Source organism: Lutjanus erythropterus, chromosome 14 (genome assembly GCF_056507025.1).
Source record: "Lutjanus erythropterus isolate fLutEry1 chromosome 14, fLutEry1.hap2, whole genome shotgun sequence".
NCBI lineage: Eukaryota > Metazoa > Chordata > Actinopteri > Lutjaniformes > Lutjanidae > Lutjanus > Lutjanus erythropterus.
In genome coordinates this window covers 24,984,352-25,008,334 of record NC_139330.1, presented here as the reverse complement: position 1 = coordinate 25,008,334, position 23,983 = coordinate 24,984,352, and the positions used below count along the sequence as shown (strand labels likewise).

Below are 23,983 nucleotides of genomic sequence, written 5' to 3'. Positions count from 1 at the left end.
ATGAGCAACAGAAATTAATTGGCAACCATTTTATAATAGATTACATGCATAACTTATTTAGAGATTGTTTTATTTTGGCATTTTGCTTTTATTTGATAGTGACCATAGATATACAGATAGACAGAGGGACACCAGCCAGAACTAAACTATGAATGTTGCAGTTGCAGCCAAATGGTGTGAGCGTTATCCACTGGTCCAGTCACTTTAATCTTTTAGTCAAAAATGCCATAAAGTAACTGGTTCCTGTGTCTCAGATATCAAAATTTTCAGGTTTTCTCAATACCTGATACCAAATTGAATAGTTTGGGATTTTGTACAAAACAAGTAGTTTGAATATGTGTCTGGTATTATTTCAGATATTTTAGGGTCTGAACAAAAAAAAAAATCCACAGATGACAATACAGTATATTGGAAATTAATGTTAGTTGCAGCATTAATGGTCATCTAGACACCATGACACTGACAAAGCCTAGGATGGGACAGGGGATTAGGGATGTCCAGTGTCTCTCCCTGTCAGTCATGCACACACACACCAAAAAACAAACAACACAGGCGTAACTCACTCACGTAAGCAGCCCATCTGTCCCCTGAGAGCAGCAGCTGGTGTGTGGCAGCATGTCCAGTGTGTGAACTTGACCTTTGGCACGCTGCAACAGGAGATGTCAAGCACTGTATCAGTCTACTGTATCTGTCCTACCAGCAATCTGCCTGTCCTAAACATGCACACACACACAGCTACACACGCACACACATGGACATCCTCCCTTCGCCATTAGAATCATTAACTGGACACTGATTATATTAAGGCCGGACCCACAAGACTAATTTCACTAAGTGCAAAAAGCTTGTGCCAGAGCTTGTGTGTGTGTGTGTGTGTGTGTGTGTGTGTGTGTGTGTGTGTGTGTGTGTGTGTGTGTGTGTGTGTGTGTGTGTGTGTGTGTGTGTGTGTGTGTGTATGGACACAGCATATAGCTGTCTGTCTGTCCACTTGTGCATGCTCATATTAGTTGACAGCAACTGTCTGGCTCGTGTCTTACCTTTTTGACATCCTGTCTCTGCTGTCCCTTCCAGTTCAAGTTGATCTGATGTTGGTCACAAAAATGTCAGGTTTAGAAGAAAACTATTGTTATGAGTAGAGGAGGAGGACCAGGGGAGATTGGAGAGATGTTTGTGTGTTAATGCACTACAGCTACACAGTTAAAAGAAAATGTTTAATAAATTCACATAGTCACTAGTGCCTGCATTTCTGAAATCCCTCCAAACAAGATATCAAGTTTTAATGGTTGCAAAAATCTTTGCTTTAGAAAAACTAAACAAATTATTCATTATTTATTAGCACTACATCTGTTTAAAAGTTATGTGGAAAAATCTGTTTCCAAAAAGCTATGTTGCAAAAGTGCTATTGAACAACATGACTTGAAGTCAGATTTAGTGAATATTGTTATTGTATACTTTGTGTTATTCTGCGTCCACTCACTCAGTGGGTTTCCAAGAAATATTTTTTTTCTCATATTCATGTAGCTGTAGCTCACATGTTGAACAAAGTATCTTAATATGTCCTCTTCCCGGTACTGACACTGTGTCCTCACTGTCTCCTCTCTGCTCTTTTCTCTCCTCAGATCACCAGAAACTGGAGCGGGAGGCAAGAATCTGCCGTCTGCTCAAACATCCAAACATAGGTGAGTCATATTCAACAGTCACCAGACTAATTTGTCAGTGGAAAACCTTAGTTAATACAGAGCGTTAGGAAAAGGTGTTGAGAAGCAAAATTGTCACTGCAACAGATTTCATTCAGATAGAAGACTCAGAGATCAGATGATGGAAATAGTCTGTGCCATCATGTAGTTACATCAACCCCTGTGTTTTGTTGAAATTGCCTTTACTTCCTTATTGGGTCCCACAGACCACATCACTGTATGTGAAAAATACAAATAATAATAATAATTTTAAGAACCTTTTTCCTTTTCTTCTGACCATAGTAAAACTCAATACATAGGAACATATTAAAGTGATAACCCTTCCTTTTGCCACGGACCAGGCTTGCACATTTAATAACAATTAAATTCCTTGTGTTAGACCTTAGAGAAGTCTGTGTTGCTTTTATGAACAAGCCATTTAAAATTCCAATATCATAAATCCTAGTAGACTAATCTGAGATCAGGGAGGTTAATGCTGCTTAAGAAGTGCTGTCAACACCAATCACACATATAAAGCAGAGGAAAATTCATTGTATTTAACCATGTTTTACAGCAGTGGTCTTTGAGACCCTGAATATGTATAATGCTTCAGTTCTCATAAAATTAGGAAAAATCATGACATGATAAAGCAAACTCAAACAGAAGAAAATGCAAACTGAAGGCACCACCATCACATTTATGAACTACAAATGTTTAACTATAAAGAACCATTAATTTAAAGAGCTAATAACTACCTGGAAACCCCCTGAACCACCCCCACCCCTTTATCAGGTGACATACAAAGTCAGGATGCTGCTATATTTCATAAGTCAGTAACTCTGGTTCTGCAGCATCACTGAAAAAAAATTACCGATTTGAGGTTGTATGCCTCTGCTGACCATGCATTGCATTTTACATCCATGTCTATCCAGACTCATAATGTAGTGAAGACTTTCAAGGAAATTAATAAAAGATATGACATGTTTTTTTGTTGTTGATGGAAGATATTAGTAGGACTTACAGAGGGCTTCTAGTGTTTTTGCCGAACATTATGATGTAACAGTGAAGCTGACCTTTGACTTTTTGGATGTAAAAACTCATCACCTCATCATTTTCTTCTATTCAGTAAGTGTGTGAAATTTTGGTAAAATTTGTGTATGAATTCTTGAGTTATGGCCAAAAACATCTTTTGTGAGGAAACACAGTGGACAGTTGTCGGCCCACTCACCAACACAGTGAGCTGTTACAGTAGTGGCTGTGACACACAGGTAATTAAGGTACTTTAAAACCCTTAGCACTCACGCCAACCTTACTGAGTCATAAGTCAGTCAAATCTGAACACACGGGCAAGATGATACACATATTTTTAGATTCTGTGTGACTCATACTTTCCAGGGATCTTCGATGTCCATTGTGAATGAACGTCCATAAATCTGTGAAGAAGTCAGAGGAAAAAAGAGCCCGGTATCGAAGTAATCCAGTGATAGATGCAAAAAGAAACTACTAACAGCTAATTCAACATATGTTAATGGTGCCAGTGTGCTAGAATATAAACAAATTGGCAGTTGTCTTGATTATGTCTGAGGGGAACACGCAGTGTCAGACTTTGAACTCCCCACCCTACAGAATGAAACTGCTTTGTTTAGTCTCTGTAGCAATAATTTGCCTTCACTAGGCACCATCATCGTTAGTTACTGTTGCTACACCTGCCAAACTTTCCAAAATGTGGCAGGTATAGCTACATGATAGATGACAGAAATGGGAAAAGGAAGCACAGGAACTTGATTAGTGCTGCAGACCTCAAGATGGGTCACCCAGCCAGACAAGCTGGACTGCTATCGCGCAACACAGTTGGGATAAGAGCTAAGATAACCCGGCTTAGACCTGAGGCAGCGAGCCAGAATGAGATGCGTAGTCATCAGCCCACTTTGATTCTACACAAGCCCACAATGTCCTCCTCAAACCCCCACATAACACATGCAGATGCAGTGGTATGAGGGATTCTCCACAAGATAGATGTAAACATTGCTGTAAGTCGTAAATCTCTGTTAAGTTTTAGTCTAATGTATTTTAATTGAACAAACCAAATGTATCTAAAACTTGAGTTTCATATCTTTACTACTGAAATGTGTGCGTGCGTGTGTGTGTGTGTGTGTGTGTGTGTGTGTGTGTGTGTGTGTCTGTGTCTGTGTGCGTGTTTGCATATGTGTGTGAGTGTGTAAAATCCAGACAATAGAAAGTGGCTCCTTTGAGAAAGGAAGGAAATGGCAAAGTGTCTTATCATATAGTGGTATGCTGCCCAGTGCAAGCTACACATGCACACACTGACGCACACAGAGTATGATAACTGCATAATAGGTATAGTTTCAATGGTCTTTCTTTCTTCTTTGTCCCACTTGATTTCTGCTTCTTCCTCGTCCTTTCTTCCTTTCTTTTCCTCCCTCAGCTGGTCTTTTCTTGTCCCACTCTCAAGGGGAAAGCTTGTCAAGTTTTCTTTTCTCTAAATGTAAGTCGTCTGAAGCAGGAAGAGAGTAATATACAACATTTTCAGGCCTAATTTAAGCACTCAGGCACTTTCACCCCTACCTGGACACAAGCAGATATTTAATCTAACTGGGAACATCCAGTTAACAAGTTACAGTCTGTGTTGGACTGTAAAGAGCAGCTGGTAAAAGTTGCCTTTGTTAGCAATAAGAAAAAAAAAGGACCTTTCTCTCCTTTACTTTGTTGTTTCCTGGCTGTTGTGCTTCTTTATCAGAGAGGAAAGCTAGAAGGAAATTACTAGTATTACATCAATTATGAATGATTAAAATATGGCAACCATTCTGTCAACTTTGTCATCCAAGAGCTGAGTGCTGGTTGCCAACAAGGCAGGTGGCTCTCAGGCTTTAGAAACCTACTGTGGCGCCCTGGAGTGGATAATTTCAGATAGGAAAGGAAAGCTATGCTGTGGGAAGCCTTGTATCCTTGGAGAACCGTGTATCACTTGACCTTGTGTGTTTGTTATGATTGTGAATTAACATAATAAAATTATGCTGATTTGTGTTTAGTGTGGTCTCTTTAACTGGCCAGTGATCAATAAGTATTAATATTATTATTGATGCAGTGATCATCTTTCACATCAAAATACTAGATGCAGCTTTTTCCTCCATAAGAGCCATATTAAAACAATTGACAGTTAAAGCACAAACCAAGTCAATTTGTGCATTTAAGTCAACACAAAAGTAAATTATTTCTCATAAGTTATACTGCACAAAATTACACTGCTTTTGTTGATATTCAACAAATGCTCAAGCTAAAATGAAAAGGTCCAAGTACAGAAACAAAGTGTGCCCTTATTGGATTTTATTTAAAATAAAATGGCAGGTCTGAGCCTAACTCCTAAAAACCACAGCATAATTTTTTTAAAAAAAAGGAGGATGGTTGTCTGGGGATGCATAGGAGAATTACTGTAAGGATCACTGTCTCTTGGCTACAGAGCGTGTGAAACAGGAGGTCATGAGACACAGACCATGACTGATAAGCTCTTAGCGCAGCAGAAACGGCCATGGCTGTCAAGAGCAAAGTTTCTAAGTGGTAGGTTACCTGTGTTGTTCCTGAGCTGACTGCTAACAGCTCAGACAGGCTGAGAGGCTCTTCAGTGCATATTTGTGGGGGAGTGTCGGTACATAGTCATAGCCCTGCTCATAATCATGGGCTCATCAATTGAGAGAAAGGATCCAGTGCAGTGGTGCTTCTATAACTGTCAACGGCAAGTCTGGTAAAATGTAATAAAATATTAAAATACTAAGTAGAGGGTTGACCAAAAATACTATAAATCAGCATTTGAAAAAGAGCGCTGTTTCGTAGACTCCCACTGAAGAGTCACCTGCCACCCAATCAGCCAACAGCAAAATTCAATATTTGTAATAGCTGGGTTTCAACCAGTAGAGGGCAGTTGCTATGCAGATGTATAACACATTAAGTAAAATTCAGATACTTTGTATTAAAATGCCAAGCTTGAACCTGAATCTGTCGACAACACTACTGATATAAATAATATATTTCGGTTTTGGAGGTTTAGTTACTCTTGGATGATATAAACACATCTACGTATCCATGGGTGGGTTAAGTGAGCAGTCCGTGCACTTAAGACACTGTTGATGGCAGTTTGGCAGATCACTTACGAAAGGATGGCCGGTAAAAGCAGCAAAAAGAGTCACACACCTTCCAACTGTGAAAAAAACTAGGTGACCCCTGACAGAAGGAGTACCTATCCTAAAAACACTAAACATGATCTGTAAATAAAATAAAATACACATGTGAGTAACATAACTTTGGTTCCATCCTGTTTCTTTCTCCTCCACTAGTACGACTTCATGACAGCATCTCAGAGGAAGGCTTCCATTACCTTGTCTTTGACCTGTAAGTAAATCACCCACACACACACGCACACACACACACACACACACACTTTAGAAACTTTAGACTTTAGAAAATCCATTGAAAAGCATGATATTGTATACAGCGTTTGTCTCCATTTGCAAGAGGGACCTTTATTGTCTCTTTGACAGAAAAAAAAGAAATAACAAAATCTCTATTTTGTCTTTGTGTCTGCCTACAGTGTCACTGGAGGAGAGCTGTTTGAGGACATTGTTGCTAGAGAGTATTATAGCGAGGCAGATGCCAGGTACAGTACATCATCACACTAATGTGTGAACATGTTATATAGTGCATGTTATGTGTTACTACTGAGTTTTCACTGCATATTTTTGTTCATGTTTTTTCTGCATAAGTTTTTTTCATGCTTTCAAAGCAGTTAAGTTTTGTTATGAAAGCACAAAATGTTTTCCATTTGAATCTGTGTTAATGTACTCTGTGCTTTCTGGCAGTTCTCTGAGGTTGTTTTCAGTGCACGGCACACACTTTATTTTTGACCATGTGACTCAGGGCTTTTAAATTTAATTCCATTAATAAATAATGATAAAGCTGTCCTAAGTTTTTTTGTGGCTGTGGCTGTTACCAGAAGTTGCAGTTGTTTTTTCTAGCCATTAAGCAGTTTGTTAGTTTAAACATGATCTACATGATGAAATAAAAACATTAGGTTCTAACATTATTCCATATGAAATGCAAATCTGTTGACACATTAATAACATTACCCAAACCCAAGTATGCAATGCAACCAAGACTTTGAGACTCTGTGCCTATAAATAACGATCATTTGAGTTATGGCCGAATTTGAATCTCATGAGTCTGAAGACAAAATGATGCAAGTCTTTCATTCTGTGTGGCACAACCATGTGGAAAGGTTCAGGTGGTGTATGACTCTTCCTCATCCAATACATAACCTGTGTGATAACAGGCAGAACTTTGTAAATGTAATTTTCTGATTATCTTCAGTATAGGGTTTACTATTTTTTTTACAGTGGATGTACAGTTAATTCAGAGTGTCAGTGTCTCATACTGCTTCCTTCCTTTGCTTGCACCCTTTGCTCATTCCTATAGTACTCATATATTCTGAAATTGCTTTTACCAGGTGGGAGTTCATGACATGATTCTTGTGGCAAGATTATAATGCATATCAAGCTGATACTTCATCTTATGGTGAACTTGGCTCTCTAAATCCTGTACTGATGGATTCCCTGCTTCTAATAAACGGGTCAGGTTGGGTGTGGAGGTTCTCTTTCCAAGCAAAGCTTTTACCCTGGCTATGTAGAGGGTCTCAGTGGATTTTAGAGACACCTTAAGCCAAGCCTCACATCCATACAAGAGAGGGCAGCTTCAGACACTTTCTTTTTTACACTAATGGGCATTATACACATGGGTGAACAAAGTAGAAGGCTGGGAACCCAAAACTTTCATATTTTCACTGCCAATCTGGAGAGCCACCATGAGGACATCCTCCTTCTCCACTTTTCTTTTTCTGAACGTCATTTTAAAATCTACCAAAAACACAACTTGTGATTAACCATCGAAATCATGTGTTATTATTTCCATCAAATGTATGGTCCGTCAGCTTAAGTGCCTCACCTTGAACTGGTAATTAAAGCCATATATACAGTAATTAAGAGCTATAAATGGTGTTTACAAAGTTTCAGTTTCGTAGTGGTGAAAACACTGTATGGGACAGTTTAGTTTTTAGCCATTGATGTTACCTTGGTAATAAGTATGAGTGATTGTCACAAAACTAGTCCATTTGAGCCAGGACAAACAAATGAAAGAAATAGGAAAGACAGGATGGATGTGAGGTGAAGAGTGTTGGGCAAGACAGAAAAAATGAGGGGATGTACAGTGCTAAAGTGAGTAAAAACAGCCGTGAGGTAGTCGGATGGGCACCATATTAGCTGAAAAAAACAGGAAGGAGAATAAAATGTGTCCAGATTTAGCCTAATTTGGACATAATGCCAGGAGCTCTTCTTGTGATTCTGCTGTAGAGAGAGAGAGGACACTATGCTCCCAAAATCTGCCTCTGTGCACCCTTCTGCGTCTGACCCTGACTTCACCTTTGCTAATGTCAAGCTCAATTTGATTTAAAAACAATAATAGTAGTTTTAAATGTGCATCAGACCAGCAACATTGCTGATATGTAAGCTTATGACAAGCTTACATAAGATCTCCGCCACCGCACACACCCTGCCCGTTCCACTTCCTTCCACACATTCATTCACATAAAAATGCACCCAACTTTTCTTCCACATGCGCCACTTGTTCTGCTAAGTCCATTCACAGCTGCATTGTGTGTGAATGCCAGTTTAATTATCATGATAACTTTTTGATTACTGCCCTTGGAAAATCTCACAGTAAATACTGTCCAGCATCAACCAAAGTCAGCAACAGTCTCACAGATGCAGGAGCAGCAGTGTGGGTTCATTTTGCATCAGTGAAAACATCACCAAGGACATGATGCCATTTCAAGTTCTTGAGAAGTTTTCAATGTAAAATTTGGTGAAATGATTTCAGTGTATGTGTCAGTACTTTTCTAACATTTTCGGTACATTTTAACAATACCAGAATAATACTGCCAAGTATACTGGCATCTTTAGTGAGTCGGCACTGATGTTGGGAACACCTGGCTCATTTTTGGCTTTTCAGTTCATCCCAGAGTGGTGACGTCAAGGCTTTGGGTGTCCATGTACTTTTGGTCATATAGCGTGGCAGCTAAGCTTAAAGCTAAAGATCAGCTTGATTGTGACATAGTCAGAGACACTGACTGGAGAATTGATCTAGTATGCATGTTTTTGGTTTTGATGGTAGGTGAAAGTGGAGAACCCAGAGGAAACCCACTTAGGTATAGAGAGAACAAATTCTCCACACAGAACAGGGATTAATAACCACAACCTTCTTGCTGTTAGGCAGAAGTGCTAACCACAGTGCCATTGTGCCATGTGGTAGTAGTTTGTGTATTTTGTAAGGGTGCAACTAACAATTATATTTATTGTTGATTAACCTGTTGATTATTTTCTTGATTAATTGGTAAGTTCTTTGGTCTAAAAATATTTGAAAATATTCACATTTGAGAAGATGGAATCAGAGAATTTGGACTTTCTTTCTTAAAAAATGACTTGTAGTCAGTTGTTGTTATATATATATATATATGTGTGTGTGTGTGTGTGTGTGTAAATAAAAATATATAGCATACAGTCTAGACCTGCTTTATATGAAAAGTGCACTGAAATAAGTTCTGATTTGGCACTACATACATAAAATTGACTTGTCTATTGAAGTGGTCTTCATTGAAAGTTTTTATATAATTTTTTTAAACCTTTCTGGTCATATGAATTAAAAAAAAAAAAAATCAATGATACGGTCATGGTGTTGAGTTTCATTTAATGCTTCTTCTCCCTCGAGTTTTGTACTCTATTGTCATCCAGCTGTTGTGGACTGACAGATGTGTCTCTCCTCTGTTTCTGTGTCTCCTCCAGCCACTGCATCAATCAGATCCTGGAGAGCGTCAGTCACATCCACCAGCATGACATCGTGCACAGGGACCTCAAGGTGAGTTGTCATATACCAGTGGGGATTATGGGACCTTTTTTGTACAAAAATCTGTTTTATATAGCACTGTGTTGTGAATGAAGATGAAAGGGATTTGTAGAGATTCACAACAGGTCTGAACTGCTTGGACGTCATGCTGTGACGTTAAGAGCAACTTAAGAGATGAGCGTCATTCCATTTTCTCCTCACCTGCTTTCTCTGCTTATTTTTCTGGTCCCATGTTCCTCTACGTATGTACCCCCTCCCCTTTTTCTTCTATTCCTCTCTTTCCTCTCCATCCTTCTACCCCCCCCCCCACCCCCCCCCCACCCCCCCCCCAAACACACACACACACACACACACACACACACACACACACCGCTGGGGAGTGACGAAAGCAGACCAGCTGCTATTAATAGCGGGTCGGTGGGTGAGATGGCGGCCAGTAACAATTTCCCCTGCAGCAACACTGTTCACCCCTACCAGAAACAAATAGCACTGTGACCTCTTCAGCTGTGTTATTTAATTTTAATGATGTGATGACTGAAGTAAAAGTGAGCTTTAGGAGATTTAAACACCTGGATAATTGCACCACATTTCTTTTTATTGCCAATGTTGATCTCAGAGTACTAAACTTTAATAGTTTACTTAACGATCTGGTCGAATACTTTTATGTGACAGAGCAAGATTAAACCATTACTCTAGAGTAAGTAGACAAGGATAAAATATAAATAAACAAACAAACTGTTTTTGTGTTAAAGTGGTGTAAATGGACTTGTGTTGCTTTTCATTGAGTTTTAGCTTGCATATGGATCTCTGTATCAAATAAACTTAGAGAGGGAAGAGTTTAAGCAGACAAGAACGATGATACATGAGGGAAGAGGCAGAAATAAATTACATTAGTTGACAGTTGCCTGCAAACTCATTCTGTGTTGCCAAATATCCTTCAGACCCACCAAAATGTACTATAAATTGTAGGATGGATGGATAATGAATGGATGGATGGATGGAACACAGTACGGTATCGCTATAATATCACAATACGCTATATAGTTGCAAAGAACATGAGTCTACTATTAAGTTTCTAAAGCAGAATTACATCTTGGGTTTGAATATTTCACTCAGTTTGAACATCATAATTTTGGGGGCCGCAGAAACAAGTTGTGAAAAGCTACTTAGGAGTAGGGGATGAAAAGTATGGAGAGGGTGTGGACTAAGGGTGGGGGCTATTTGCATATTCATAAATCATTGAATACTAAATGAAGGGAAGGTTCGCAGCTAACTTATTTTGCAAGAAAACATACCTTTAACATATATACAATTTATTACTTCTTGCAGAGCAAGGTGGAGGTGAACATTAAGGAACAGGCTACTAAACAATGAGCTGAAATTCACTATAAAGCTCTGTAAAAAAGAGGGGAGCAGCAACAAACAGACAAAGTTAGCAACTAGAAGAACAAAGATATCTTCCTCAGGGGTCAGTAGAGACCAAATCTGAGATCAAATGAGAATGAATATTGCACTCAAGGGGCCAGAAACTCCAAATTATGCTGTTATTGCTTTGTATCTGCTGTATGTATAGATAGCCAACCCTATAAATGATTGTATGTCAAGTTTGTATTTATAGCTTGTTCCACTGGCTCCAAGTGGGGGAAAAAAAAAAATCAATTAATACTCGTTTAAAGTTAGGTTCTCAGAGAAATCTGACAGCTAAACGAAAGCAAGAACTTCCTGAGGATAAACCTGCCAAAGTAACATCTGAATCGGAGCAATAAAGATACCAGTAACACCAACCAAGTGGACCGTGGAGAGTTGTGACATCATACACGCACACTTGTCATATTTTTGCCTCCTGTCATCTTGGGAGGGCCACTCGCTGAAGGGAAAACAAGAATTAGAGAGAAAGAGTTGAATGCTGGTGGCAGGCTGGGTTGCCATGGTAACTGTAGGGTGAGGTCACCCGGTTGCTGCAGCACCAGTGTAGGGACTCATTATGCCACCTCCCATCTATCTGTCTCTATCTGTCTCTCTTTCCTTTTTCTTCTGTTGCTTTCACTCCAGCTCTCCTTGTGCCCCCCGTGCAGTTCCTCTTTTCTCTCTGTTTCCCATTGTTTCACCTCTGCCCCATAGAGGGGATGGGATGGATGGATGGATACATGGATGGATGGATGGATGGATGACATTAAAAGAGAGGGCAAGACCGCAAAGTCAGTTGGTACAAGTGTCAGACATCTATCTGAAATCTATCTGTCTGTCTGCATTTGAAGTGATGTTCATCATTGTGTGGACTGCTAACCACTGCAAAGATATTTGCCCTCAGGACACACACGCATCACAATGTTAAAGAAAAACATGTATTTTATAAAGCCCTTCTCCTGCTCAGGGTCAAAGGGAGCTGCAGGCTTTTCTGGCATTCACTGAATAATAATCAGGGCTAATGCTCAGATAGACCACATTTATAATTGGTATTGTCTGATATCTGATCATATGCTTCTGCATTTACACCTGCTACAGTGTGTTCACTTGGAGACCTTGACACTTTAAGAGTTATGTATATATGTAAATGTATATTATATCTCAATTCAATATGAAGTGAGCTGGCAGACAAACAAGGTCTGAGGTCTACGGTACTAATATGAGATTCTCTTTACAAGACCCCTACGAGGTCTACTTTTAAGCAGCCCTGCATACTGGGCTAACGTTACTTGTACTATAAAAAGGTAATTATTTTGACTGAAGTAGCTGCTTGCACTAACTTGGCCACTTGTGTCATCTAAAAATGCACCGGTCGATTGTTAAGTAACTTGAACCGGCTAATTTTCAGCTTGATTGACCATTGTTGGTGAATGACCAATCACTGTCATTAGGGGTGTGACGAGTCATCGTTGGTCCGTGGTCCTTATGGATCGCCCCCCCACAGTTCAGCCCACTTGACTAAATGACACCATCATTGTGTGAAACAGTTTTACTGTCGCTGTTATTTTTTCAAGTAATAATTCCCTGAATCTCGATGCAGAGTTGCAGTGAAAAGACAAGACAGATGTGCGCTGTGTTTTACTCTGCAGCTCATCCCTGTGAGGCAGCTGAGTTAGCTCTAACTAGTAACTGACCTCACATGAAATTACACTTGACCTTATGTGTTTCCTCAGAATTGTTTATCTCATCTCTTCCTTAAATGGGAGAAACTGTAATGTGTAAGGAGATACAAATGAGAAAAGCGAGGACGCAGTTAACAAAACAACTAAAACCCAGTTAATATGTCCTCATCTCTGCCGAGTGCTGACTCTTTGTGTGATTATATGATCAGGAGGACAGTGTCAAAATACTGTGTTGCATTTTGTGACAGCTGACTGAAAAGGTCTTTCCTTTGGGGGAAGCCTTTCTAGCCTGTTTGACCAAATCATGCCTCATTACTACTGTAGATGTCATCGTGCTCCTGCAGCTCATCCAGTCATGCAGACAGATAGAACATTTCTTGAAGGAGGGGACATGCTTATCTCTTTTGCCCTTAATTAAATGTTTTTTTCCCCCTCTTGTTGCTCATAAATGTGCCACAGTTTATTTTGTGCCATGCAAAACTTCATAGAGTTTATTCAAGGATAAATTTATCAACATGTTCTTATTAAAAGACTAATTTATTGTGAGTTTTTATACCTGGAATTGGAAATAAAAATATTTCTCGAACATGAGGATTTGCTTGCCTTCATTTCATTAAATATTGAAAGTCTTTGGGTTTTATAGACAAAATATTAAACTGACTTGTGATGACCATTTCTCTTTGTGTTTGACACCTTACCAAAAAGACATATTGACAACAGATTGAAAATATTTCATCCTAAAGAACTATTTGTTTCTGTGTGTTGCAGCCAGAGAACCTGCTCCTGGCCAGTAAGATGAAGGGAGCAGCGGTGAAGCTTGCAGACTTCGGACTTGCCATTGAGGTGCAGGGGGATCAACAGGCATGGTTTGGTGAGAAATAAGATAATAACAATGCAATGTTTTAAACCTTTTCTATTTATTTATTCCACATTGTTCACTTTCAGCAGCAGCAGCTTTAGCATGAAAACTACCATGACTGCTTGAGAAAATTGCACAGTATTACATTAGTAGTGAGCTTGAGTTTGTGTTTCAGTTTAATATGAAAGAGAAACTACTAAATAATCCAAATTTGTCCACAGTCTTGTAAGCTCATTGCATTGTACGTGCATGCATACATGCGTGTGTGTGTGCTGAGAACAGTCTTGTAAGCTCATTGCATTTTCAACAATTATGTGTTTATAGTTGAGATGTATTAAGGTAATAAATAGGATTGTACCAAATTGTTGTATGTAGTTAAAACACTAAAAAAAAATAAATGGAACAAGGGGAAAATGAAATTAGTATATTGAGGGAGAAATGGTAAGTTAATCTCACACACAGACACTGAAAATGAAAAACATTTTACCTATTTCTAACACTTGATAAAAAAAAAAGATCATAAAGGCTTATGAATCCATAGTCTTGCTCAAACAATGCGGGAACCAGAAAGAATACTGCACTTTCATCATTGTGCTGTCATAAAAGCTAGCAGTTTTCATAGAGTTCAAGCTGAATTTCTCACAAGTATATTTGTATTTTCACAGGTTTTGCAGGAACTCCAGGATATCTGTCCCCAGAGGTGTTGAGAAAGGACCCGTATGGAAAGCCAGTGGACATATGGGCATGTGGTCAGTTAGTCAGAATTCACCGTTTCTGTCTGTTTGCTCATATGTATGCCTCTGAAACTACATTTTACATATGTTTTTATACAGTGTATTTATAGAGATCTGTGTGTGTGTCAGGTGTGATCCTGTACATCTTGTTGGTGGGCTACCCTCCCTTCTGGGACGAGGACCAACACAAACTGTATCAACAAATCAAGGCTGGTGCATATGATGTGAGTGGCTCTCTTTCATTTTCTTGTAGCTGTTTTCCTCTACATCTGCATATGTGAGCTGCATTTTTTGTTTGTGTGTAGAAGTTTAGTGCAGTTCGCCTGCAAACACATGACATCCCTGTGATGCAGAATAAATCTTGACACTTGCGCAGTATTCATGGCCTGAATGGTTAATGGCCATTGGAAGGGGACAGCAAATATCTCCATGACTGCAAGCCTTTTTACTATAAGGACAAAGTCAGTTACACAAACTAGACAAAACAATTTGTTATTGTTCACACATCTGTGGATTGACACATCCATATGACCCACAGTCTCTGCCTTGGGTGTGTGCACTGTTGGTGTCATAACAGGGGCTTGCAGCTTTCACTCCTCAAACCCACAGAGCACAGTTCAATGGTGAAACTTGCATATAGAATATTTGTAGTTCTACTTCTGTGAGCACAAGCTGAGCTCTGTAGCTTAGGTACATTGCTACACCAGATGCTGAACATGCAGCATATACATATGAGGGTATGAAGCTGATAAAGCAAAAGTCCAGACATGGACCAACATTAGCATGAATGTTGATTTGTGTTTCTGATGACCTGACAAACTGAAGACTGATATTCACTCTCCTTTTAACTCTTTTTTTTTGGTCTCCACCAGCTGCTGAGGATATGGCTCTAAAGTTCATATTTTAACATGTGTCATAACTTATTTTAGGGAAAAAGGCAAAGTGGAGTATCTGACGTGATTCTTGCTGTACTGATAGAAGTGAGTGAGTTTGCAATAACTGGGGAACAGGAGAAATTAGAAATAAAGCCCCATCTCTCTCTGCCACTGAGGTAAATAGTGGCCTCTATTTCAGAATAACAGCAGTCATTTGATCCTTTATAAATATAGAAATATAGATTAGTGCATCTTAAATAAATGCCCTTCTTTTATGGAGCTCATATTTGCGAGCTCATCCCAGGTGGGCTGATTGAGACCGTGTATTTTCCAGTGAATGGATCCATAAAGATCAGACTTAAGGTCCGCAGAGTCTGTTCAAAAGCTCCAGATGTGTTCATGAAACTTGATTTCTGATACATAATCTTAATCATGATTAATCTAGATGAGAAAAACAAGCACAGAGCCTCGAGATGAGCCCTACAGGACCCCTTCAGTTCAAGTCTCGTCAAATAATGCGCTCCGAATTCTGTTGTGCAAGTAATTTAGAAATTTAATTTTAGTTTTTAATTGCTTGCTACTTGTTATTGCATGATTTTCATCTAGCTGTAGAAAAAGTGATACACTATGAGAGAGCAATAGGCTTATTTATCAGATCTTGTCATCATCCTCTGGGAGATAGAATTTGTTACCCGTATTAATTTCCATAATTGGAAGCAACCACATCTAATGAATGTGCATAATATAAGCATTGATATGAAGTGACTGTGACAAGCAACTGTAATAATCTTCACTATCATCACTGTCATGCAGGTACCTGGAATCTCATTTGCTTTCTTTTTGTCAATAATCGACAACTGATACTTAAATGTTTGAAGAAATGTGTCTTGACAGCTTGCTCTGATTTTTAGTAGTGAACTTGTTGGCTGGTTCTTTATGCTACCTGGGTGGATGGATGAGGGTGGCAGGTTTGGGTGACTGGAGTGAAACAAACTGCGCTGACTTTGAAAACTCCACCTGTTACAATTGAAGGACTTCAGAACAGTGACATAACCACCACAGTTTGAAAACCACCCAGCTTTTTACTGACACATAGAATCAGTGATTCATTTTATTTTCTTTCAAATCATTGAAATGGCCAAACAAAGAAAGACAACAATCATTGCACTATTAAACATATTATACATGTTCCAAACAAAATAAAAGAAAGTAAAGCATGTTTTATACAAAAAACAAACAGAACATATTAAGAATAAAGCTATTGTACTTATACAACAAATTTTTATCTTAGAGTCGATTGATTTGTTAAAATTTTCCAACCAGCCACTGGATGAAACAAAAAGTTTGACAAATTGTGTCTGATCTGGTTCATCTCCTTTCTAAGAAATTCATAAAAGTTCATTCATATCAAACACAATAACCCAACTGCTAAATTTTTAAACATCATTCAGACTAGAACCGTGTGTGTTATTATTGTCTGGACTGTGCATGTTCTATTTTATGGTGTTTATTATTTATTTTGATGTGTTTGAACCAGCCTGTGAGCAGAAAGCAAATTTCTTTGTGTTTGTGGACTGTTGAATTAAGTTAAAATTCAAGTTCAATTAAGACAAATCAAAAAGTCTCCGTCTGTGATTTGTTTGCATTATGGGTTAGAATTTATTATTTAGAATTTAGACGAATAAGCATATTAACATGAGCATAATAACTGTGATGTACGTTACGTTCTGTGTACATTAACATTCCTTCCTTTTTATCTACCTCTTTCAGTTTCCTTCTCCAGAGTGGGACACAGTGACCCCTGAGGCCAAGAATCTGATCAATCAGATGTTGACAATTAACCCTGCCAAAAGGATCACTGCCGACCAGGCCCTCAAGCACCCCTGGGTCTGCGTAAGTCACACTCCGTCTTCTTTGGTGTCCACATCAAAAGAAATCCTTTCTGGGACATTACGTACTGATGTAGATATTTGTGACATCATTTAACAAAATATGTCACTTTTTACTTTCTGCTTTATTAAGAAGTCATACTTGACTTGACTTAGGAATTCATTGGCGGGACACCACGACCTGATGCTCCCACACATTCACACCCAGACTTATATTGTAAAATATGTTACATTTGACAATGCTTTACTAAACAGCGACGCAATTACATCCAATAGCCAAGTTCATTTGTCTCACACATGACCATGGAAATATGTTGTTATGATTGGTTGATGACACCCTTAGCCAAGAGTCTCCTGGCTAATGTAATGATGGTTTAGATTATGGCCATAAATACTGCAGTACCCATGAGCCTCAGCTGCGGATCGAGAAGAAACCATTCACAGGAACAAAACAAAGCTGCACAAATTCAAAGCACAAAACATGGCCCCATAAATGTCGAATTTATCTGAAATTGTGATGAGACGTTTCTTATCTAAATGCGCCTTGGGAAGCATAGTCCCACCTAACATTCTTATGATCACAGACTTGTACCTTCAGCTTTTTATTAAAGAACCAGATATTTTCTAAAGCAGTTATTAATCTTTGCACTGATGATTCATGCTTTCCCAAACTCTAGATGAGCTCCAACTGTGAGTCACTTACAGTAACTTTATTAAACTGCAGGTATCCATATCAGCTGCTACGCTACGTGCTAACAGTGACACTCCCACTGGTGAAAAGTACTTCAAGCAGATACAGTTTAGAAAGAAGATGGTGCAGTTTAGAGTAAATATCTGTATCTGTGTGTCTTTAGGAGACTAGTGGCATGTCCTGAGTCTCTTTAAACCAGTGGAAGTGAACGTGAGCTCAGATCCATTTTTCAAAAGCCACTAATCATCCAAATATTCTGAAACTAAAATGGTATTTTTTAGACAAACAGATCAAGGAAAAATTAACCTTGTTTGAATCTCAGCAATACAAATATGCTCTATAATAATATGAAGCATATTAAGCTAGCAAATAAAAATGAGTGACAAATAGCAGTGCAGTAATTAAATTTGTACTATAAGTGCTTTCATCCATTCACACAGAGTTTACAACACTTGTGACCACACCCATTTAGGAGACAGAAAGTTTATACATTTTTTATCATTGGTGCATCTTGTAATGCTTAATCTTCTTACATAAAGCATCATTGCTTAAAGTTCTAAACACATGAATAAACTTTAAATAATTTATCTTGATTTAAAGTAAGTGATTATTGTATAGGCACAATTATATTCTACTAGAAGGCGTCCTAATATGACTGAAGAAACAACATGCAAAAGCTCCACCTTGTCCATTATTTTCATTTTTCATGATTCCTTGTCATATAGAATCGATTTAGCTCGATTGCGCTTACTGACGTGGTGTTACATTGAAGATGTTGTTTCCTCTCTTGTACATACAGCAACGCTCAACTGTGGCCTCCATGATGCACCGCCAAGAGACTGTGGAGTGTCTGCGCAAGTTCAACGCCAGAAGGAAACTTAAAGTGAGAATGGACAGTCATACACACACACACACACACACACACACACACACACACACACACACACACACACACACACACACGCGCGCGCACACACACGCATATGTTACAAAACTTCTTATAATGTATATTTTTGTGTCTCTCTAGGGAGCTATCCTCACAACGATGCTGGTGTCCAGGAACTTTTCAGGTGAGCTTTGGCAGTGAAGCTAATTACACATCAAGAGAACTATTTGATTTGGCCCACAGTCTTCAAATGGGGTCCAGTGTTCATTATACATATTTGAATGAAGCCATACACAGAAGCACCTGGATTTAGAGAAACTGAGCTGTTTTGTGACAGAAAACTGAAAAAGTCTATTTTGTCTTTGTATGTAATAATAATGAAATTTCAGTTTGAAGCTGTATTCACTTTTTCCTAATGCGATACTTCATAGAGGCCCAATGATACGTATCGCTGTTGGTCTTCTACTTTACTTAATGTCTGCGATCTTTTCTTTGGCCTAAGTCTGGTTCCCTTAACTGCATATTTTTATTCTTGTTCACATTGGCTTGTCAGCTTTGTCTGCAGTTTTGATTTCGCACTTCAGGGGTTTGGCTTGGATTTCCTCCTCGTAAGCAGTTTGATCACTGAAAACATAGCGCGCTTTTGATCGAACGCCCAATTTGTGGGCTAGACGATGGCCTGGTGAGCTAATGCATTAATGCTATTGGCTCTGTGCTTATATGCCTTCATGTAAGTAAAGCAACTCCTGTGGATTACTGCCAACTACTTTCTACTGGTCAAGATCGATCTTGACTGAAGAAAGCAGACACACCAGACCTCTGAATAGCTTTATAAATAACTGTAGGCATGTTTGTTAACTTAATGTCCATGGGAATAACATTAATAATTTGGAGGTGCAGGTATTTTCGTGCTGAGAAGATTTCCTGTCTGCTGCTTTACTTCATCCTAATAAAAAGGAGTTTTATCAGAATCAGAGAAACACACTTTCTCAAAACCCGTGTTTTGTTATTCCTTTCTAATACTCTGAGGTTTATTAAACTTTAAGAAATCCAGAAAATTAAAAGGCTGTCATGCTTTAGTGAGGCTGAAGTCCCACCTGTGCCTCCACATTGAATCCCTCTCTGTCCAATAGTGGGACGGCAGCATACCAGCCCTGCCGCTACCACCAGCACAGCCGCAATGGCACAGGAAGGTACGTCTGCTCGAGGGGGTGTTGGAGTCGGGCACTGCCAACTTCGTACTCAGGCTGTTGGCATGTAGCCTGGGCTGCTTGAACCCCTCCACCTGCTGCCTGCTGCTACTGCACACTGATGGGCCACTTTTGAATGGTCGTCATTGCACTGGGGCATCATACACACACACACACGAACACACAAACATGTAATGGAGACCACAAACGTAGCTCAGCTCTTGACCTTTCAGTGCTGCTGCGTGTGTTGATGCTCTAATGAACAGAGCTCCTATCCAGGACCGCCTATTTAATTTCCTGTGTCGAACACAACAGCCATTTAACTGACACCCAGCATGACCCTCTGACCTCCTTCCAACTACTGCAGCTGCCACCTAAGCAAAGCTCTATTTACACGTCTCTGCATTAATGCAAACGGTGCAGGCTGTATGTCTTCCTCTGCAGCATAACCATTTAAACTTTTTATATCACAAATATAAATAGACAAGACATGCCAGCATTCAACCTCCACAACACTGCCAGTTTTTCTCCTTTGAACTGGTTTGTATTCACTGAATTCGGCTGATGCCCAGTCGATGCCTGCCTGTGATCGTTGCAACCTTCCCTCTGCATGGCTCTGGCACTAACAGCCAGCCAAGCATGTGTATAAGCGCAACAGTATGCATGGGAAGCTGGATAAACAGAATGCACAGTGTCCTTTGTTATCTATATCTCTTTGTCTCCTCTCTCCTGCCTGCTCTGTTGTTTTTGTGTGAACAGACAAAACCACAAGAAACCTAAAGGCATCAGTATGCTTCAGACAAAGGGCTTGTAGGATCGTCAAACAGTGTTGCTTCAGACTGGGGGGCTGCATCTGACATTTTTGTCACTTTCTGAAAACGCAGTCCAAAGAGGTCAAAACTGAAAACAACACATGTAGTGCAAAAAAAAACCAGTTTGTTGTGAAACCAATAACTTTCAACGTGTGTCATCATCATCAGGGTCAAAAGAATATTTAAATAAGATAGGTGTGAAGGAAAAAACTAATCATATACATACACAGACATAGAACTTTGGAAACAGTGCTATATATATATGTATGTTCATTGTGATAGTTTTAAAACATAAAAGATAACCAGCATTGAGATACATTATAAACACACAAATAGAGGGTTTGAAAATAGTTAAAAATAGCATTATGCAGTAAAAAAAGTGGCTGTACTAAATGACTAATATGTCTTTGAAAACAAAGATGAAAATATTAATTTTCATTTCACTGAAATGGTGTGTTCTTGTTCCTGTTATTTTAGTGGTTAATAGACTTACGATCTTTTGCATACCGACAGTTCATAGAGGTTCCACACGCTGCGAAGAGGTCTGTGCTTATTACTGACAGTCTGACAGGCACGGCCACCTCCCATTGTCCGAAACTCTGCTCCATTATCTTGTTTTTGTATGATCCTTTGCATATCATCCGTCTTGATGACAGCAGGCCTTTAGCCCTTGCGCAGACTAGTTTTTTGTGAAGCATACTGAACCCTTTACAGGTGACATGTCAAGTTGAGTGACAGGGTGAGCTGCTTGCTTAAAGGCCGTTCATACAAAAATTCTTGGTTGATCACGAGTGGATGAATTTGTTCATAGAAGTTTCTCTTTATGCTTGATTACGATGTGAAGAATCTGGATTTGAGATGATATCCTGAATTTAAAAGTTTCTGCTGGAATGCACTCCTCGGCACTTTTTGAGATGAAGACTTTGAAATGGATGCTGCATGCCAGACATGTTGATGAGCCACTATCATCGCATGAACTTCATGAACCACCTCTGTGAAAATTATTAATTAAGAATGTCTTAAAACATATAATACCAGCCTGACAGGTGTTTGTGCCTGCAATTCTCCTCTCAGTTCAGATATTAAGATGCAGATATTAAATACATTACTGTTTTCTTGCCTTCTTCATTGCCCTCCTTCCTACTTTATAAATGGAAGGTAAGGGAGGATCATTGGACATGACTAACACAAATATGAGTGTTTATACAGTAAGAGTGTGTCTGTGTTTATTTTTAATCTATGTCGATTTGTGTGCATGCGCGTGGACATTTTATTTCACTTTCCTGTTAAGTTGTGTTTGTTGGTGTCATTTCTGTGTCAGTCTGGTTATAACTGTGTGGTCAGGTTTTCAGATGCATGCACATGATGTCAATGTAATCAAGACTAGTAGGCCAACAGACAGACACGAACTGGTTGGATTGTAGTCTGTGATGTTTGATATGGTGGCCCTGAGAGCTCAACACACTGAAAACAGAAAACATACAAATAGACAAAACACCAAGAAATTAGGAAAATATATGGAAAAAAACGTGCGAAGAAAAAAGAAAACACGCTGCAAATACAGAAATGATGCAAGTAGCACAGACAAGAATGGAAACTATTTCTATGAGACACTTAAAAATGATGAACACTGGGATAAGAGTATGGATTTGAAGTGTAATGAGTTTACAGTTCAGTCTTATATCAGGCTACCTGCACATTGTTGTCATGTTTTGTGACCCATGAAATTATTGAAGGGTGGAAAATGAGCTAAAATGTACTTGCTTGGATGCAAAACATGTCTCAGCTGTGTGTGGATGTGTTCATCGCTTTTTAGTTTCTGTGTGTTTCATCTGTGCTACTAGCAGCGTTTCTGTATTTGTTGTTTTTTTTATAAATGCTATGTATGTCGGTGAAGATATTTTCCTTATTTCCTTGTGTTTTGTCTGTTTGCATTGTGCTCACAGGGCCACAGGTCTGTGACCTGCAGGGAAAGACAGTAAGAGGAATAAATCAAAATGTGTCATTTTTTTGCTTTTTATTTCTACCCGACACTTTTCACAAAGTCGTTCCAGCATTAGTGGTTCATTTCAGTGGATCAAACACTGAATCAGGGTCAATTTATCACTTATTAGTTGTACTGTTTGACTATGTTGTATACTTTATTTGTTATGTTTGTGTCCGAGTTGTTTTTAACTGCTTTTAATTGTTTTTTTTAACTGCTCCCAAAAATGTTGAATGTATGAAGAATGATTTTAATCAAAAGGATCAAATTATAACCAGGAGTAAATAGCAAAGTTGATATAAAAAGAAGGTTGATTAAATGAAAATCAAAAATGAAAGTGAAAAAAATTCACTGGAAAATAGACAATGCTAGTATTTATAAGGAACTAAAAAAAGCACTAGAAAATCTTAAAATATACATTTATTGATAGTTTTCATTGCTACTGAGTAATAGTGCTTCCTCTTACTCTTGATGTTTTGAAGCCAACACACAAATTTATGGAGCCTAATTTCTGTTCCATCAACAATGTCCTGAAAAGAAATTGTAGAAGTTGGGACTATTATTGGACTCTGTAACAAAATCACCAAGTCTGTATTTAAACAAAAGAATATAATGAAATAATAAATAACAAAGTCCTCAGGGAGCATACTTGCTCCAAGTTCAACAGTATCAAACTTCCTTTTAAAACATTGAATTGACCTCATCAAAAAATACTTTTGGGTGGAATTTTCCCTCCAACAATTGCTCTTGCGCTTACAAATATTGATGTGAAATCATGTGGACACTACATCAGGCCTGACAAACCTTTATTGGACCGTCTTTGTCTTGAGTTTGTCCTGCTGAGTGAGTGTTCTCAACCATGTTATCCCTCTTTCTTTCAGCATGCAAAACCTTACTAAACAAAAAGTCGGACGGTGTGAAGGTAAGTTCTCTGACCCTCAAGGGTTTTGTTTACTTTACTGTTTCTGTCTTACTCTTCCTGTCTTCTGTTGTCTCCCTTTTGGTCTGTCACCCTAACTACTCTCTGTTAACATGTATCTTTGATATTATGAGCATATGAAAAAGCAGAGTTTCTTTAAGTTTGATTACCTTTGTATTCTGGGGCTCATTTTTAGTTTTTCTAAGGTCTATTTTATGTGATTTAAAGATTTTTGTGGCTTAAGAAAAAGGATTGATCTTAAAAATCAAGTAGCCGCTTGATCATGTTTGTGAGTTAGTATTTAGATGTGGGGCACAGGTGATACAGATTTCAGATTAAAGTGAAAGTAGGGGACATGATTAAAACTTTACAAATGTTGTTTGGTTTTTACCACAAGGTTTTCCTTTGATTCACAGT

General features: G+C 38.7%; 1 protein-coding gene across 20 annotated transcripts in view; it reads left to right on the top strand.

Moving 5' to 3' along the window:
- Window positions 1–23,983, top strand: part of camk2g2 (calcium/calmodulin-dependent protein kinase (CaM kinase) II gamma 2) — a 76,102-nt gene that overhangs the window by 33,671 nt on the left and 18,448 nt on the right. For 11 of the 20 annotated variants that reach the window (XM_084736456.1, XM_084736455.1, XM_084736450.1 and 8 more), the window contains exons 3-14: window positions 1,620–1,679; window positions 6,026–6,080; window positions 6,280–6,345; window positions 9,578–9,650; window positions 13,496–13,598; window positions 14,252–14,335; window positions 14,450–14,544; window positions 16,966–17,088; window positions 18,575–18,658; window positions 18,803–18,845; window positions 19,795–19,854; window positions 23,529–23,569. In XM_084736456.1, coding sequence (XP_084592582.1) covers window positions 1,620–1,679; window positions 6,026–6,080; window positions 6,280–6,345; window positions 9,578–9,650; window positions 13,496–13,598; window positions 14,252–14,335; window positions 14,450–14,544; window positions 16,966–17,088; window positions 18,575–18,658; window positions 18,803–18,845; window positions 19,795–19,854; window positions 23,529–23,569 — 887 coding nt within the window. The remainder of the gene's footprint in view (window positions 1–1,619; window positions 1,680–6,025; window positions 6,081–6,279; window positions 6,346–9,577; window positions 9,651–13,495; window positions 13,599–14,251; window positions 14,336–14,449; window positions 14,545–16,965; window positions 17,089–18,574; window positions 18,659–18,802; window positions 18,846–19,794; window positions 19,855–23,528; window positions 23,570–23,983) is intronic. The other 9 variants (XM_084736462.1, XM_084736461.1, XM_084736458.1 and 6 more) reach the window with 1 other exon arrangement.